The sequence below is a fragment of the Pocillopora verrucosa genome, chromosome 9, assembly GCF_036669915.1.
Source record: "Pocillopora verrucosa isolate sample1 chromosome 9, ASM3666991v2, whole genome shotgun sequence".
In the NCBI taxonomy this organism is placed as follows: Eukaryota; Metazoa; Cnidaria; class Anthozoa; order Scleractinia; family Pocilloporidae; genus Pocillopora; species Pocillopora verrucosa.
In genome coordinates this window covers 8,522,604-8,542,329 of record NC_089320.1, presented here as the reverse complement: position 1 = coordinate 8,542,329, position 19,726 = coordinate 8,522,604, and the positions used below count along the sequence as shown (strand labels likewise).

General features: G+C 39.4%; 1 protein-coding gene across 1 annotated transcript; it reads left to right on the top strand.

The window, feature by feature from the left end:
* Nucleotides 1–5,663: 5,663 nt before the first annotated feature.
* LOC136283571 (protein decapentaplegic-like) lies at nucleotides 5,664–18,488 on the top strand. The gene is made up of 4 exons (XM_066172623.1): nucleotides 5,664–5,914; nucleotides 7,948–8,374; nucleotides 13,789–13,978; nucleotides 17,967–18,488. The coding sequence occupies exons 1-4, from the start codon at nucleotides 5,671–5,673 to the stop codon at nucleotides 18,150–18,152; spliced, it is 1,047 nt and encodes a 348-aa protein (XP_066028720.1). The 5' UTR covers nucleotides 5,664–5,670; the 3' UTR covers nucleotides 18,153–18,488.
* The last annotated feature ends 1,238 nt before the right edge of the window (nucleotides 18,489–19,726 follow it).

Here is a 19,726-nt window from a genome sequence, read left to right as displayed (position 1 = left end):
TAAAAAATTCGTTTCCTTGGACAAATTATATCCCAGGAGGATAAATTTGATCTTTCACTTGACATTGAAAATAATTAGGGTCAACTTAGTGATATCTTTAATTTTTTTTATCAACCTTTTAATGAATTAACGCAAATTCAATATACACGATCATTGCGAAACTAATTGTTTTTAATTAATGAAGAAAATAAGTGATAAAGGCAACAAGAGAAAATATTAAGCTGCAAAAGTGAATGAATACCTCAAGCAGAACAGACTAAATTAAAGAAACAAAAAAAATTTTTGTTCCGGTATGACATAACCTCAATTGGTGAAAAAAAAACTCTTCTCCGGATGACAAACATTGAGGAAAACAATAATGACGAAAACTAAATGAAAAAAAAAATTCAACAGCTTTTAAGATCTCTTTCGTGGAACACTGTTACCCTGTTTTTTAATTCGTCCAAAAAATCATAAACTCGGTCAGAATCATGTATCAGGCACATTTAACATAACCCACGAGAATAAACGACGTTGACAGAAATTGCTCATAGACTCTCAAAATCACACTTGAAGAGGACATAATTTACCCTAACCCAATTGTATCAATCGGACACGAAAATGATCATGTTTATGTCGCATTTATTTCGCCTCATTTGGGTTGATCTCACGATTTATAGAATGCGACCTCTCATGGTGCAATGCTCCCTAAACTCAGTTGTTTTGAGGTAAAGCACCTGGCGCAGTTCACTACAGCCATAGTAGTGCGGGTTTGATAATATATCTTTTCTTCGTCTCCAATGTTAGACCGCTCTTTAAGAGTAAAAATTATTTTATAACTACAGCTTGTACTTTGAGGAAGAGCCCTTAAAAAATTCCACAATTTCTCTCATTTAATTCCCATGCAACGGGCAAAACATACTTACGGTGCAAATGCTCTGAGGAGCCATATAATGGGCTGAAAATTCTTGATCGGAGATTTCAAGTGGACGCTTCTGGCTAACGCTTTAAACACTGAAATAAAAATTTTTAATGCAAAAGATTAACTCTTCTGAAGCCGGATGGTAAAAGATTTGCCCAAGATCCAGCCGGGTCAATTATAGGCCTCCTTAAATTTTCTAGCTTCAGTTCCTACTTGCTTTTTATTATTTGATGAAGAAAGGCTCTCACACCTGTCTCAACACCAAACGCAATATGTAAGTTTCATTAATTGCGACATATATGTTGCGTTTGGTGTTTAGACAGGTTGAATTTAAACAGTTTAAACTGTTGAAACAGTTGAGTTTAAACTCAGTTATTGACTCACATCCTCGAAATAGGAATCTACAAGATAACCTCTGCAATTTGTTTTGGGAGTTTAATTATTTTATTGGGCTAAATAAAAAGAACCGCAGAGCAGGATCTTGCTTCCGTTATTGGGCGCGACTCTCCAAACAGACTATTTCCCCTTTTTTATGTACGTTTCCATTGGCTTGTGATTACAAAGGATAAAAATAAAAACGTAAGAAGTTACTTCAGTGGTCATTCATCATAGCGATCGAGCTAATTCTTCAATAAAACTTAAACTGCCAGAAAAACGTCTTTTCAGTTTGATTCTTTATCATAAGGTTATAACTGAACCTTTACAATCTTTTGCTTTTATGAAGGATACCACCGTGTCGAGTTGCTTGCTTTGGTTTTGCTTCATGTTTTGTATTATCTTAATCCGTTTTTCGATTTGCTTTTATTTAAATTCAATACTCTTCTTGAGAAAAACTTCGTCTCCCCCATCTTTAGGCAGTTTCCTCTTTGTTGTGCGGTACCTTACTTTCCTCAGTTTGCAGAAACGGGTACGAGTAGTAAATCACTAGTCTGGCTCTTTTAAACTGAAACTTCGTTTAACTACAGTATTGTGAATCTGGCTAATAAATGTTCAGGCTACATCGTTCAGTGGTTCTCATCTTTTGTTCAAAAACAATTATACCTTGTTCAAACACCACCATTGCCCATCGGAACGTTCCTATTTTACCTGTCAGGGCTTATCCCATGTCAAGTGAACTGACGCGAGCCTTAATTTCGTTGATGGTTCTTCTCCGGGTAATCTTAGGTCTCCCTCGTTTGCTTTACCATCTCTTGTCTAAAATATAGCTTCTTTTGTGTTATTATTCCTTGAATTCGTTGCATCGCAACGCACGTAGTTTGATTAGTGGTGTGTTTTACTACACGACAGCTTGCTAATAGCAGAACCTGCACTAACAAAAGGAAAAGAAGAAAAAAAGAAACACTCCACGCAGAAAAAAGTAAACTGTTTGTAATATCTTTTAATGCGCATTGCAAAATTTTTGAAGGATAATAAACACAATAGCCTCTATTTGCGCGAAAATAGGTACATGCAAATGTTTGTCCTTGGACATTATCTGTTCCTCGAAGCTTAAAGTTTCCTCGAGCAGCTCGCTCTCGGAAAACTATTCGCATCTTCGTTTCAGAACACTACATGGACTCGGGGAAGTTAATGCAGATTTTCTGAAGTTCAACAAGAAGACGTAAACCTCAGAATACTTAGACGCGCTATTTGCTTTAGGCTCAATGTCAGTTATAGGAAAGACAACTACAGTTACCGAGTACACCTCCGTTACTGATGAAATCGACGTTAATGCGACTGAAAGGGTTATTCAGCAGGTATTGGCTGAGTCGACATTTCGAACCACCTCTCATTTTTTTGTTTTTGTTTCTTTTGTTTTGTTTGATTTTTGTTTTATGATGACTAATATATTATCCACTATCACTGGTAAAGAACGCAGATGTCATCGAGATTTTACCCATTTTACCCAATATGCTTCCCTTAAAGATACATCTCGCACGATCCTAAAATCCTCGTAAATAATGATGATATGATAAAAATATGAGTTGTATATTAAACAACTTACGCGTTCTAGAGGAGTGCTCTGCTTCCTTATGTAAAGCTTTAAGACAGAAAGAAAAGCTCATTGTAACACTAATGAACAGGAGAGAATTTGATTCTCAAGTCTTGTTGCATATTCTTAGGTAAGTTAGGAATGAAGTTAGTAGCCTTCAGTTATGTCAGTTTTGGTAGTAAACTGTAGAACATTTGTAAAGTTGTTCTTGCAAGCTGTGTATAACTAATGTCAAAAAGTAAACAAATACACAAGGAAAAGAGCATCGCAAGCCGGCAAAAATGTTTTACCATACTCTTTAGGGACGGGGCTATCAGCCAGTGTGCATTTGGGGTCTCCTGATCTTATTTCAGGGAAGTGTGGTGGGTCAAAACGTCGTGTTCTCAGTCCCTGGTTGCTGTATCCGTCCCGTAAGCTAAGTTTGCCCGCCTTCTCTCTCCTCTTCGAGCCAGTGATATAAAAACTACGAAAAAGAAGTGTTTGGGTACTACTAAAATTAGGAATGTGTTTGGAAATTGTTTAGGCCTGTTAGATTATCTTAAAATCCTCGTGAGAGTCTTGTGAGCCTTGGTCTTTTTGTGGTGCATGACCATACATTTATTTTTTTACCTTTAGAGTGATGTGTCCTCGACCGTTGTAATAGGACTTAACTCTCGTGCGATAATCGTCATCGCCAGTCGTGTTTGGTTTTGTCCTTGACTTTGCTTAGAGTCCTCGACGGAAAGTTTTATTTTAGGTTTCAGTTCTCGGAGATTGATTTTTTTAGTACTTTCTTGTTTGTTTCCAATGTCTTTAGAAATTGTTTGGGTTTGTGTTCTTAAAATATGTGTACTCTGCCAGGGTCAGTCCTGGTGTCTCCGTTTGCACGAGTTTCTCAAGCTAATCTACCCCAAACAGTCCAACAGAAGTAAGTCACGATAAGCAGGGGGTGGGGAAGGGGGAGGGGAAGCCGGGTCATCAGGGTCTGCAGGGACAATGCTTTCCAGCATTGTGTATTTGGGGTTCCCTTGACTAATTCTGCACAATTCGCAAAACATCCGCTCGTATCATACATTAAACCATCGAGAAAGTTTTATTTATCATACGCGACGTTAAGTCATTTCTAATGCAAACAAAGCGTCAAGCAAAGTCAAAAAGGGCATCCGTAATGAAATTTGAAAAAGTTGAAACAACCGCACTCTTTTTTGAAATATACTTAAAGGCCTCTGTTGATCTGACTATGTGTGCTCCTATCAAAAGGTGAACCAGCTCTTATGCAAATAAGATCATAGCTCTTTCAATTGTCTTGCCATTACTTTCCACTAAGAGGGAAAGATTGGGGGAGTGTTCATCAGTGGAAATAGCTGCCTTTTATTTTGTTTTAGCAGTTTCTGTTTTTATTTCATTTTCATTTGAGACCATCGCCATAAAATATATCATTTCCCATCACCTTCCCTTTCATTTAGGTCAGAAAAGGGAGAACAAAACAAAAGGAAGAAGAAAACTGTCGATAAGGTTTATATGTTTACAAACACTCTGGTGAAACGTGCTCGTTTCTAACTGTTTTCCTGACCCAGATATTTGCAGTATAGCAATAAAGGCTAAAAAATCAGGCATAAACTATTTTTATATTTACAAACTCTTGACGATCTTCTCTGAAATTAAACCAAGAACATTTATTTATCTAAAACTACAAAAATTTTGCTGGATTGAAAATAAACTAGAGTTTTAAAAGTGTCATGTTTATGATTTTTCGAGTTCAGTCGTACATCTTTCCACTTTCTCAAGAGTTTTACCATTCAATGTGTTGATAATACCATCCTAAGCCATGCACAAATTCTGTTTCTGACCAATCTAGGTTTGAAGTAGAATATCATTAAAGCTCCTCGTCTTTTCGGTGGTAGAGGGGCATCTCGTCTTGGCCTGCTACCTCCCCGTTTTTCATCTTTTTCATCTTTTCCAGGACTGTCTCACACAGATTTCCTGTCATTTTTTCCCCAAAGGGTTTTTTCTGGCAGGTTTTTTCTGGCCTCTGTATAACAGTAATAATGTCTTTGTGGGCAGTTGCCTGTCTCCGTTAATCCCGATTTGGTGAAGTTTGCATGTTAGTGATGTATACCTATTTTTGAATGTGTAAGGAATTGGCTGTACATTAGGACTGTATATGGTATATCAGTTGCGAATGCATGTATGTATGCTACGGGCAACATATGCCTCGGGTTGGTTCTCGGCTGCCTTCCTTAAATAAACTTATTTGGTTCACACTACTGTGTTACTTGTTGTGTAGTGGACACTGAATGTTGTTAGAGTTTCGAAATTCTGTTCAGGCGTTGCCATTTTTCTTCCATCATTTATTCTCCCAAAGCTTGCATTAAGGCATCAAAGAGATACATTTTCAGCAGCTTGTTTGTGCACGTTCACAATGTTTGAGCACAAATAAAGGTTATTTGAGTTGTGACATTATGCATCGAATCGAAAATTGCGAGGTTCCACCGTGTCATTACAAGCCGATTTACTTTTTTCAACGTGTTAGTAAAAGCATTGTGGTTATCAATGAAATTATTTCACTGTTTAGTCAAAAGTGCCATGTCGAATGAAAAAAAAAAAATCTTGCTCGTTAAATAGCGTTACGTTCAAAATATCTTAAAAAACATGAACACAGAAGACCGATCTGAATACAAATAATTTAAATTCGCACATCCTGTACAGACAATAACAAATTTTCCTATCATAATTTTGTCTCGATGTCTTTCTATTTTCGGACGGATCCAATCACGGACCACTGTGACCATCCACTCTATAGTCCGCAAGCTAAAAAATGCTGCCTTTACGCTATGTCTTGCTTTTCGTGATGGCGTTTGGCCTGAAATGTACAGCCACAGAATCTGTTAAACCCTGCACAGTGTTCCTTGATGGTTTTCAAAGTCCGCATTTCAAAGGCACTTCGGCCTTTAACATTCCTGCCTCAGTAAAGGATTTGTACTGTACCTTTGTCATAAGCGATGCAGCTGGGGAAACACAGAACAAAGAAAGGACCAAAATCTACCTGTTTACGGCTCAAGGTAATTTTTAGGATCACTTTACGCGTAGCATCTTGAAACAACACAGCCATTTTTCCTCAAATTACAATCCAAAGCGATTACTCAGCGGAGAACACTATGGACTGTATATTTGTCATGGCTCATCGTTCAGAATAAGTCCAATTTTGGTTCTTGACCATCATTGAACGTTCTTGGTCAGCGCCTTAATGTCTTTAGTTTTAACACTACTTTGTTCTCCAGTTAGCCAACTGCATGACGTGAAATAAAAAGGAAAGAAGCTAAAAAGCAGAGGAAACGGTAGAACTTGCTTTCACGATTTTTTTTGTGCAATATGCATGTTATGATGATGAAACGTAATCCATTTCCAGTCTTGACAGCTAATACAGAAATAGGGATCTGTACCGACACCAGTAGACATCAGACGCTAGGCTTTCTGTTTAAAGGATACCAGATTTCTCGTGTGAAAAATATATAATACTTCGCAGAAATAATTACCTTTCAGACTACTTCATCTACTTTTTCACCTCAACTCCACCTACTTAGAGGATTAACTGCAACATTTTCAGATACGATTGGAAGTACTACCTCTAAATGACTTCATATAAAGATCAGCGCAGTTTGCAAAATGTTTTTAGAATACCTCTGTATCATTGTCACCTAAGTTAGGGATAGTTTGGTCTGCGATAAGAAATAATGATTAATTCATCGAGCTTCACAAGAGCTATGATTGTTAAACTAAGAGAGTATCAAATTAATTTCGGCAAACAACTTTTGCTAATACGCCGAAGCCTAGCTCAAAGAACTAGTGCAACTTGAACTGATAGTATCAGTGCATCAATCAAATCTTCCAACCGATGTACCTGACTTAACCGATGGACGAGACAGTTAGCTGGTGAGAAGTTGCAAGGGCAGAAAAATCGAACCAGTCTATTTATATCTGCATCACTCATGTCTTCATTCATAGCTATTTATTCTAGTCATTACTTCGAGCATTACGTCTTGTTTTCCGACCATAAACCGGCTCTTTGCCTCTAAATTCTGATGCCATAAGAGATCAGAATTGCCTGAACGCCATTACAATAATCGCTGAAGGGATCAAGTATTTTTCTTCGCATATAGCTAAGTGCATTCGAAATGAACTGGGCTCGGCCAAAGGCTGCAAGACAAAATACGGAACGATAAAAGTTAATTTCCCGTTCCTGATTGGATCGGCGAATGGTGTCTTTATGCTTATCTGATAAGATATCAACGCTGATCAAAGCTTCTTTCTTCAAAACGCTTCACTTTCGAACCCTAAATACAATCTTCAAATATTCCATTAGATAAACAGATTGATAAATGGATAGCAACGATAAAATAAAAGATTGAGGGTGGAGAGAAACAACAAATAAGAAACCAAGACAATTGGGTTAACGGCGATTAAGATATTTAATTCGTTCCTGCAACACCTTCAAATAACATTTGTAATGATATGATATGGAAATCTGACTTTGCACCTATAAGCGTTTTTAGGTTGTCCGTGTTTTAATCATATAAAATTGAATTTTAAAAAAGTGACGTTTACTTTCAATTTCGAAAAAGGCTTTCCTTTTTTCAATGTTTTTGTTTAAATAAATTACGAATACCGTTGCTGATGTTGCTGGTCTTTTTTATGCGTCGGCGTATTTCAGAGTTTTGTTTGATCATAATCATCACCGTTTCATGTGTTTTACGTTCGCGGAGTGTTTACTTGCGCGGTTCACGTTTTGTGTGATTTGCTGTTGAAGGTAGTTCACCCTTAAATCACGTTTCACTTCCTGCTGCTTTGATTGTTGAATTATTTATTGCGCTGTTCTGTCGGATTTAACACTGTTGTTAATTTGTTGTTATGTTAGGCCTTTTGCTCAATTGTGGTAAACTCAGCTATCCCTCCAAACGGTCCGCGCAAACTTTTCTAGGTCGGAAGGAAGAATTAGATGGTGCTATTTTTATTCTAGGAACCAAGCGAGGAGTACCAGAACTATTTTCGAAGTAGTGCGTTAAACTAAGTTTGAATGAATGTATCTCTTTCGCAGTTACTCCAATAATCAACGGAGTTGTCTACAATGTAAACTTGTCCAACATTCGGACGGATGATCCCTCCTCGTCAGCAGAAATAAGAGTAATGGCTAAACATTATGGCTTCCAGTCATCCTCACTCTCCAGTGAAAACCTTGTGTTGTATAATCGGAATAGCAAGAATTTTGTTCAGGCTGTTAAAATACGAAGCGAAGGTGATATACCATCGGCCTTCCCCGTTCTCGCTTTGGTGAAAAGGTGGATTCATACTCCGCTTGTAAACCATGGTGTATATCTCAGGCTGCAGCCATTTAACGTGGAGAATTTGGTGTATCACAAACGGGTGACTGAATCTACCGCTGAGAGAAGGAATAATAGACCACTACTGGTGGTACAAACACAGGCCAAACTTCCGGAGATTGATTCAATGTCAACTGGGAATAGGTAACTCAATGTAATACATAGATTTAGCCAAGACTAAAAGCGGTGCTCCAGTGAATTTATTTTCAGCTCCCTACACTTTATTAACACTTAATAACGGCTTCAAGGGAATTTCGGTGACTAGTCCAGCGGGGAGAAGTGACAAGCCTGGAAACGAGGAACGATATTCTCACAGCTTGCAAAACGATCAACACGCATGCTAGTCAGCGACCTGTATTATTTTCAGGCGTTATTTTCTTTACTGCTTGAGTAGTGTTCTTACTGCGAGGATTGCTTTTACATTCATATCTTTATCCGCAGTTCACACCGCGGGCACCAGTTAAGCCATTACGTATTTAGAAGGGCGAGGAGGAGGTAATGCACAGGTGCAATTGCGTACGTAACTTGAATACCCCATTAGTGTGCAGATGATGATCAAGTGCGCAAACTCGAGTGCCGAACTTTTTGCCTAGCGTACCGCGGGCTAAGTCTCACACGAGGGCTTCACTTGGGCTGGAAGATGTGAAGGGCGACTTTAAAAGCCGGCTTGGCGGAATAGCGGAAAACACCCCAAATCCTAACACATAGAACGAAGATAATTGCCCCAAATCCTAGAAGATGGAACGGTGGAAAATCACTCCAAGTCCTAAAACACGGAATGATGGAAAATCAACCCAAATCCTAAAACACGGAACGGCGGAAAATTACCCCAAATCCTAAAAGACGGGACGGCGGAAAATCACTCCAAATCCTAAAAGGTGGAACTATTTAAGAGTGCACACATCCTGCCTTATATTGTATATTCATTTGCTACATCATAGCGGTGTTCCGGTCGTGTACTTACGTGAGTGAGACCTTTCCTCACCCTTCTTTTTCCCCTCACGAGTTGAACTTCCGCGGAAATTAATCAACATTCAAAAACTTATCTTTTCTCGTGATGTGCAACATCATGTTGTTGGCTGTTTAGTTTGGTAGAGATTATTTTCTGCGGTTGTCGAGGTGTTAAGTATGTCGACAGGCCGAAACATGTATTGCTTTTTTCGTGGTTAGGCTATTTTCGAAGTACGTGACCTTTAGATCTTTGGGCACGAGTATGACGAGCATGTCTTTATGTGAAACTACTGGAAGCTCTTTGAAAACCTCCCGAAGCTTAGGCTCTTCTCAACAGCCAGTTACTCATCAAAATCTTTTTTTTAAGGCTGGTCACTGATGGGTTCTATTGTGTAACAAAAGGCATTATGGTTAGTCGCACTTTGTTATTCTCTTATGTCAAGGATAGATTGGACACTTGGTGGCGAAGAAATTCCTTAAATTCTTCAAGACAGCCACTTCTCGCGGCCCAGCGTTAATCAAGGCCTCAGACTTATTCATGGACGAAGAAACGCTCGTATTGAAGGGCTCATAACGATGGCCTGCTCGTAGGCTTGTCTGATTTTGAAGGTGGGGCTGAAAGTCGGTCTAGTTTGAGATGCCTGAAAACGTTTTTATGTTGTTCTCACAATTACAAGCAACTTTTTGCCGGAACAAAACTCTTAGCAAATTTAACATAACAAAAGGAAATGAAAGAGGTTTGCAGCGCGAAAACTCAGATAAGACTGAAATTACCTCCTCCTAGCCTTTTCCCGTTCTTTCTCGGCTTCGTAGTGATTCACTTTCTCTCTGTTGTTAACTTTTTTCGGTCTTTTTTCTAGAGCAACTTGTCTTTCCTTCTCACGTTGCTCTTCTTCACTCTAAGTTCTCTCTGGTTTTCTTTTGCTTTTCTCTTTCCCGTGTTTCTGTTTATTAGGTCGATTACTTTCTCACTCTTTCTCGCGTCGTTTGCGCCTCGCTCTACGTTTTGTCTTCTTTTCTCTATTCCTCGCCTCGATTCACGCAAACCCAGTTAGCACAAAGAATCAATCAGTATAATTTCCCTTTCAAAGCCACTGCTTCCGCGGGCTTCACATCAGCTAGCTCACGTGAAACCCTCGTGTCATGCCTAACTTTGTGCCCGAGGTACTCTGCACTGGGACACAGCACTCGAGTATGCGCACTTCATCAGGTTGCTCATATGTTTACCAGCGCAATCCCATACGGTTTCCTAGTCACACATAAGTGTGTATGCGTATTGACTTCTCCTCTCACTTAGGGGGTTCCCCTTCTGCATATTTGATGCAAATATTTGTGCCCGCAAGTCAACTATTCCCGCATGCTAAAAGAAGCACCTTGCACGGGGTCACATGAAACCACATTTTTTCGGTGGATAGGTAGGCATTTTTGATGAGAATGATGCTTCGCTGCGTGCGCTGCGAGCTCCGCTATGATCGACTATATCTTAGATTACCACAATCATAAGCAACACCACGTCAGTGACATCCAAAACTATGACATAATGATTAATCAACATCACCGATCAGCAATAACAACTTATAACCTGCGTCTTAGTATCGTACGTGGATTTGCGGTGTTCACAAGCGTTATTGGATAAAGAAGCAGGAGTTTTGTGGATATAATTTTGTCCTGATTTTTTGGCTGTTTTTCTGGTGACCCTCCCAGGGACTTATGCTCGGTTTCTTGCCGTAACCTGGGGTAAGCCATTCTTTGTTGTTTTCCAATCTTGTATTGGATTGGCTTTTCTTCTTGACTTTTTTGGTTTTGGCGTTTTGTCATCTCACGGGTTTTTGCCGGTTTTTGGTCACCCATCCATTTTTGGGCTTTTTGTTGTTTTTTCGCCATGGTTTTGAATTGCGTTAAGAAGTGTGTAATTTATGCGTCGGAGATGGTTGCAAGTTATGAAAAGGCTCGTGTGACTGCGCTCCTTAGGGAGTGTATTGATTTTGACGGGCTTTCTGCCATTCAGTTTTGTCCCAGGGGCTTGATACGTGTCACCTTCAAGAATGCCTCGGATAAAGATGAATTTGTTCGTAAAGGTTCGTTAACGTTGGATGGACATGAACTTAGCGTCACCCCTTCAGATATGCCGTATTCTTTGGTTTACGTGCATTATTTTCCTGTCGAAGGTGATGATTCTCTGATTCGTGATGAGCTGGGTAAATACGGTGATGTTATCAGTATTAAGTATCAGAGTTTTTCGTGAATTCCGGGCCTTCTCACTGGGTCATGTATTCTCACGATGCCATTGTCGGATCCAGTTCCTGCTGAGTTTCGTATTGATGACTACCCTGTGTGGGTTTGGTATAAAGGTATTCTTCCGTTTTGTCAGATTTGTAAGATCAGTGGTCATAAGGCGGCGGATTGTCAGTTTAATGGAAAGTGTGGGAGGTGTGGCTCCCCCGACCACAAGGCGCATGCGTGTGTCCGGCCGTGGGGTCAGTCTGCTGTACCAATGGAGGTGGCTGTCCCTGAGGTGGTGCCTGACCCCTCTGGGACTGTTGTGCTTGCTGTCTCTGATAGTTCTGCCGGTTCGGATGTGGAGGATGAGGAGGATAAGGATGAGGATGGGGTTGAGGATCCTGTTAGTACCCCTGCGGGGGTTGGTGAAGTGGCGATTCCTGTTCCAGGCCCCTCGGGGCGTGTTTTGGAGCCTACCCCCTCGGTTCCTATCGCTGAGGTGGTGCAGGCCTCCTCGGGTCCTGTTGTCCCAGTTGTTCCAGTGGCGGTCCCTGGCCCCTCTGGTTCTCCTGTTGGGTCCTCTCAGACTGTCTCTGCAGTTTCTCCTGAAGTGGCCTCTGGCCCCTAGGGCGTTGTCTCTGCCCCCTCGTGTGTTGCTTCGTGTAGGATTTTCACTCCTAATCTTCGTAGGAAGTTTTTTTTGGGGTATCGTGATCAGTTGGCCAGGTGTTCCGGGGATGATGCCTACGTTATTTCGTATAAGGGCAGTAAAGTGCGCGACGATTCCCCTAGCGACGAGGATGATGTTTGTATAACTTTTGAGAGTGGGGCGTACATATCAGTGCACGCGAATCTTGTTTGTATTTCAAAGGCGGATACTAGTGGTGAGGTGCCTGAGGATGAGTTTGCCCGGTTTATTCTCAAGATCAAGGATGATCCTTCCTATCGGATCTCTTTTAGGGGATCTATTGTTGATATGGTTGGTCCTACTGAGCACAGTAATGTTTTGTGTGCGGTGTTTGTGGACCATACTGGTTCGCATTCCCAGAGGCTTCCCGCAAAGTCTTTGTGTGTTAAGAAGATCGCTCTTAATAGTAATAGCTCTAGTGCCAATGTTAATAATAGTGGAATTAGTAATGTTAATAATGTAAATAGGGCTTCGTCCTCTTCTCCTGCGGTTGGTGACGTTGTTGTCACAGTTTCCCGAAACAGCTCTCGTTCTGTGGTCCCTACGGCTGCGGTGCTTGCCGCTGAGTTAATTAAGCGTACTACCCCCACTTCTGTTGTAGGGGTCCCAAAATGTAGAAAGAAATTGTAGTTAATGACTTTTGTAATTGTGTAAGTTTTGTTCTTAGTTAAGAATTTATATTTTTTGGCTCCCGTTAACAATAGTAATAACTCTAGTATTAGCACCAATGTAAATAATAATGTAAATAATATTGTAAATAATAGTGTAACTAAGTTTTTTCTATGTTTTTGTTCTGTGTATCCGTTTTGTTCGTTTGTTTTTTGGAGCGGGCGTGTTCAATTTTTGGTGTGAGTGTGTTCAATGTTTGCGAGGTGGGGTTCGATTCCCCAACGAAGTTGGTGTCTGGTGGCCCTCGGTTTATGGTGGACCAAACCCTAAGGCATTGCACTTTCAGCCATGGGTTGGATTAGGTCTGTAGATCTGCAGGCATTGCACCGCCCTCACGGGAGCCTGGCCGTTCACCTTAAATATATATATAAAAAAAAAAAATTATCAGTTTTTTAATTTTTATTTGATATTCGACCTCTCATACTTATCACTGTTACAGCGTCTATATTGATGATTGATATTTAATTATTAATCATCAATGTAAACGCTGTATGATAGGTACGAGAAGTCGAATATCAAATAAATATTAAGAAAAGCAGCCAGCAGAGTCACTGACGGCTGTTAAACGTGGCCTCTTGAGAGTCGTACTTGGATTTTAATTACATTCTTTGTTTATTCTCATTTTTAATATAATGTATTTTTAAATCTCGTCTTATCCCTGTATTTCATGGTTAGTTTTTAGTCTTAGCTTAGTTTTCGATATGTGATGACCCTTCTATAAACCACTTCTATAGAGCTTACTATTATTAATGAATACAAAATCTAGGTGCACTAAATAGTGAATTTCATCGATCCTCCGTACCATCATAGTGTGATCAAGGAAATTGGCTCACCGTTAAAAACTTATGTAATATAATTGCGTTTCAGAAAAGTCACGACAACATTATGAACTCTATCCCTTCCCCCCTCCTCATGTTCTACTTTAAAGCCTTTCAGGACATTTTTCGACAATTTTTAGTACATCGTGACGGTAAGGATAGGGAGAGTAACACCTCACCATTATTTTCCTTGGTCTTACATGGCGTTACAGGTACAGGACACTGGGTGAAGTTAAGCGAAAGACCAGACATGCTCGCGAAACTCGTGACAAGGGGCCTTGTTCTAAACGTCCTATGCGGATTCCAATGGACAGCAATGGTCTCTGGAAAGACGTCATTCTTCCTAAGTTTTATGATGCCTACAGGTGTGGTGGAGACTGTAAATTTCCGCTGGATATTAAAGTAAGTTTACCAACTCAGTATGGTTTTCTTACTTTTTAGTCTCAGTTCTGGATTATTAGCCGGAAATTTTGACCATATATGAATAATTATATCACATCCATAATGGATGACGGGAGAATACGCTTCATGCTTGAAAAATGATACTGACAAAGGGCAACTGCTTAAGGACGCAGGGATGGCACAGTGGTGAGAACACTTGCCTCCCATTGTTGCGGTCCGGGTTCGTTTCCTGGTCGTAGTGTCACGTGTGGGTTGACTTTGTTGGTGGTTATTGTCCTTGCTCCAAAGGTTTTACTCCGGGTCCTCCGGTTTTCCCCCCACCACAAAAACCAACATTCTTAATTTTAGTTCGATCTAGAAACAGTGGAAAAGAAGGGCCATCCCGTGGAATGTCTACCTTTAAATGCCGTTCCATTTATATATTTTCATTTAGTGGATCAAAATCTTTAATTTTTGGCTGAAGATGAAGAGAAAATTTCTTCTTTCCAATTTTTTGTCAATTAACAGATATCAGGTTGCTAGGATCTCTGATTAAAGTCGTATTTATCAGTAAACCTAATGCTGCAGAAGATAATAAGTATACAGTATAGAAGGTTGGCGAGCCGGGATCCACTTAGTTCTTGTTCTTAAGGTCTGCGTCATACCTCGGCAAGTCGATATTCTTCTTAGTCTGAAGGTCAAACTACGTCTGGCCGACTCGGAGCCCGAATGAAAATTTTGGCTTCTGCAATGGATTCTCTGAGGCTCGTCTATTAAATATCTGCTAAACAGAGTAGTCGGAGATTTTTACCTTAATGTCATTGCTCAATAAGCATGGTTTGATTTCAAAGTTATTTGGATTCTGTGAAGAGATGATCTCTGGTCCGGCTGACTGCCATACAAATGATGACCCTCATCCTATCATTGTGACAATTTTTTGTTAGCAGATCCTTTCAAGGGGGAAGGTACAACTTGGTCAACTCTGTCTAGTAATAAAAGGGAGTTTCTGACTGCTTGTGCTTGTTGTTGTATAACTGAAGAGTATTGCAGCAAAAAGCAATGTTGGTGTAATGTTTAGAGGGGCTAATGAACAGCTCTTGTCGATGCAAAATTGTGACAAGACGAAGACTTTGTCAGAACAGAGTTTGTACACTGGTTAATTGACAAGTCGACAGTTACTAGAAATCAAGAAAACATTAAGGAATAACTATAGACGGTTTAGAAACTAAATTGGTGCAGTTTGCTGACGACACAACTGCTGTCCTATCAGATTTAGATTCTGCACGAACCTTGTTTATATTACTTGAACTTTGTGAGAAAGCCTCAGGACTTAAACTTAACGTAAAGAAAACACAGGCAATGTGAATTGAGTCCCTTCAGTCTGAAAGTGAACCACTTGTGTTAAGGGGAAAAATGTGTTAAATTTTTAGAGATTTTTATCACATACGACGTACAGCTATTTTTAAAGAAAAACTTCAAACAGAGGTTGAGAAAAAATTCCAAATAACACAAATCTATGGAAATCCAGAGGGTTATCAATACACGGCAAGGTAAACATTACTAAAACACTTCTATTCCCAATAATGATTTATCCCAACTCCATGATATTGTTAAACGATAAAAATAGAAATATAGTTAATCTAAAAATATTGTAAGAGTTTCCTATATTGGTGTTGGAAAATGAATGGAAATAATATATTAGCATAAGCCATTCAGTAAACATTGTAATAAGCCAGTTGATCATTTCTTATTCCTTTTGGCGGTCTTACCTTACAGATAGAGTTTGGTCACGTTTTCCTTATTGTGACCGTCAAATTGACATGGAGACAGATGTTTTTGCGTAAACTGCGGTTTGCGGCTAGATACCGGTATATTTTCATTATGTTACTAAAAAAACAATTACTAAGAAAATGACTCTACCCGATAAAAATTGATTCCGTACAGGAATTTCCCGGAAATCACCCTCCTTTATACTTTTATCCATTTAATACTCTCGTTTTTAGGCTAAATCCACGTCGAATTCCCGATCAGGAAAATAGTTTTCAGTTTTTAATTTAACACGTTCGACACCTCTTATTCTTAGAGGTGACTCATCTTCCGCACTGAATTTGCAATTAGATAACTTATACGAATAGCACGTAGCTCTCTTAGGGGCGGTACCTCGGGTACGCCCTTTCTTCTCCGAATTTTGAGTTTATTCTGCTGTTATGCAACAGCCTTCAAGGATAATTTTCTTTTAGGAAATCGTTTCAAGTATGATTTTAATTCTGTTACTAGGTTTATTATAATTTTTATGTTGTCAATCTTGTTTTTTTTTTTTGCTCAAGCTTGACTGAAAGACCAAGAAATTTAAGTTAGAAAGACATTTCGTAAAGCATAAACATCGCGAAGGTATCTACTTAGTATGCGAACTCCGTTTTGCGTAGTCCAACGTGATTCGCTAGTTAAGTGTAAAAGTATGACGAAGGATAGAGATTGACAGTTCTGTAAGTGTCACCTTTATAAACGGTAACCCTCACTTTCCTCGAGAGATCAGAGCTAGTCCCCGTTCTGATAACTAGTGTAGAAGAGAGAATACGAGTGTTGCAGTAAATTTTCACTCTTAATAATATTCACTCCACCAGAAGTCATAGAAGAGTTTAAAAGCCTGGGTTTTTTAGCTTTTGAGGAACGGGGAAGACAAGATTACCCGACTTTCAACATATGCACCTCAGATCATAACCGAGGTGGCCTTAAAATGACAGACTATGACACTATGATTGACACTAAAAGACTAAGCTGGTTAAAGCGAATAGTTGACCCAGACTTTTCCAGTTTCTGGAGGTCATATCTCGGAAACCTTTTCCAGAATGGAGCGGGATGATTTTCAATTCAGTATGACTACGGTATCCACCTAATACCAATTTCAGCGACCGTTTATCATGAACTATTAAAATGGTGGTCAAACGTAAGAGAAGTTGTGATCCCGATAATGTATAAAAACATATTCTGTGGAACAACAAAGAGATAAAAATGGACAGTAAAAGTGCTTTTTATAAAAATTTCTTCGGTAACAATACACACTACTGGTACGCTTTATGACATCCCAAGTATTGAGTCTTTTGATGTCGTCAGAGATGCAGGAATGAAGAACAACTACTTCTTAGTATGGACAGGTCTAAGGCAATCAGTTCCTTTGAAACTGCGCTCAAATATGCCCAACTTCAAGGTTATCCTTGATCTAGAAAACTTCAAAGGTCCTTAAAGGAGGAGATAGATTTGTTGAATTTATTCTTATCTTAGGAAAAACGTACCTGTGGACTTGCCAGCACAAAGAAACAAAACCATAACTGAGCCACTTCAGAAGAATTTTGTTAACTAAATGTCACACTGAAAAGTATATTTCTTTTAAATCTAATAATATAGATTTGTTTTGTAAAAAATGGAGCCGAGATTGTTTGAGGAAGCAAATCTTATAAACAAATAAGTCTACAATGATATGCTTTTGATAAGCTTCATTTGTTAATGTTTATATATATTTTAAATGTGCATCAGAGGTATGGATGGATACACCTATTTCTCTCGGTCCGAGGGTATAATTAAGTGTGCTAAATACCTTAGCCTTGGAAAGGGTTGCAAAGCTTTAGAAACAGCTCCTTACAGTATTTGAAACTTGGAAAGCCTCATGGCTTTGTGTAGCTTATTAGTGTCTAAGCAGGTGTTACTTTTCAAGGCCAGGCCATTACCACCATATTTCTTGGCTCTTTGTTGGGCGCGTTATATTTCCCGACTATCCTTTTCGCCTCAAATGTAGATCTTTCAACTGGGTTTAACATCTACTCGGAGGGACATTTGGAACTCAATTTTTAGTGTGCTGAAAAGGCAATTATACGGAGCCGGTAGAAAACAAGAATTAATTGCTCATGTGCCCAAGTCCAAATGACATATAAAACAAATTTAACGAAATTAATTCAAAATGGTTATTGGACAAGATTTTAAAGCAGAAAGACAATTTTGGGTTTTCTTTCAGGTCAGTCCAACTAATTATGCAGTCATACGATCTATACTATATTCTTCGAAACACGATCAAGGGAGTGGCGAGCCCTGCTGCGTTCCAATAAAGCTCAGAGGACTGAGCACTATCGAGTACCGTGAAAAGAACTTCATAATGGAGTTCTATAAGGAGATGATTGTTGAAGAATGTGGCTGTCGATAATTGACAACTAGTATTCACCTCAATGTCAAGGGTGGATATTTACCGATCTGGGAGAAAGAAAGGTATATATCTACCGTTAACCTCCAACACCGAGGTAAATAGTTGTTTTAGTGTATACTTAAACGGTGAGATTATATAGCACTATTTCTTGAGATGTCTAAGACTAATTCTAATATTGAATAAAAGCAATAAGTAGGTGTTGAATTGGTTTTTACCATTAAATATATATCTGTATTAAAAACTGGATCATTGGTTAATGCAATTCAAGAGTTTTCATTGACTTAGCCATCATGGGTTATGAGCCACTATACCATGAGTGCGCATGAAGACAAGTTAAACCGGAAGTCTTTTCGTACATTGCATCATTCCATTTGTTCTTGCAAATAAAGTTAGAAAGATTAATCTATACTCTGGGGCGTTCCTTTTTTTTTTCTTTTAATATTGGATATTGGATATTAGATGATTAAAGCCAGCTCGGCCTTACGGGCATCGTTGGATTTCTATCACCTCATATCTAGCTCGCGCTCGTGGACTAATGTTTAATGTACCTGCGCTGAGAGCGTTCAAAGGGACCACCGACCTCGTTCACAGACTATCTAATTGCAGTCGGTATTTGTTTGCATTCTACCTCATCTTTTCTATTCTCTTGACAGTGGTCTCGTCTCCGACAAACTTCAAATGCACTGGGGGACAGAAGTACCTTGTGGTCGCAGCTTAGGAACTCTTCCTTGGCTGTAACTCAAGTTTTCAATCTCCAATCACAGTTCAAATAATTTTAGATTCTACAACCAATATCCAGTCGTTACGTACCCACGGAATGTTCGTACCCAGCCGATTCCAACCCAAATTTAGATGATTCGTGCCAATTTGTGTCGGTGCGTGCCCGACGTGCTGGTCGATTCGTATCCGTCCCAACATTCTGTAACGATTTAAATCCAAGAGATCCGGGAAAATACCTCAAGTGTTAGAACGTGAACAGATTTCGATTGCGGCGAATGATAAGTTAGTGGAATGAAGTGAGTGAGATAAAGTAAAGTTATGTTGTTTGTACTTGTGTCCTTAAAAAGGTCACAAGTATACTTCAGTACAATAACAAGACCAGACCAATTGCAGACCCTGCAATTTCGGTTCCATGCCTATCAATTCCGTTGTCGCGTACTCAAAATGGATACCACATAAACAAAACTTATTGAAAGCAAATCATATTGCCACTTAACTTAAGAAACGAACCGTACTTTAAACAAACTTAACATGGAAAACTTACTTTATTAGTGACGTCTAAACTGACTGGGAACGAATAATCCTAGCTGGGTACGGATCGACTACGAACGGAACGTCTGTGGGTACGAAACGACTGGTAACCTTATAATCCACTTGAAAAAAAATCTAGTTATACCCCTTCATTCCAAGAAACCAATAGTAACATTTGTTTAGCGAATGATGACGATAGCGTGGGAGAAGCAGCGGCCCGATGGTTTGCTGTCTAGACATATTATGTGGTTTTCTTGGGCTAAACACTCTCTCATACTACCTCTCTTAGCCTAGAAGTAGCAATAGGTGTCCTGTGAAGTGTT

Excerpts from the sequence above, each read along its gene's own strand:
- LOC136283571 (XM_066172623.1), top strand. The coding sequence starts at position 5,671 with ATGCTGCCTTTACGCTATGTCTTGCTTTTCGTGATGGCGTTTGGCCTG. Across the intron at positions 5,915-7,947 it reads CTACCTGTTTACGGCTCAAG|TTACTCCAATAATCAACGGA; the intron begins GTAATTTTTAGG and ends TCTCTTTCGCAG. Across the intron at positions 8,375-13,788 it reads TCAATGTCAACTGGGAATAG|GTACAGGACACTGGGTGAAG; the intron begins GTAACTCAATGT and ends ATGGCGTTACAG.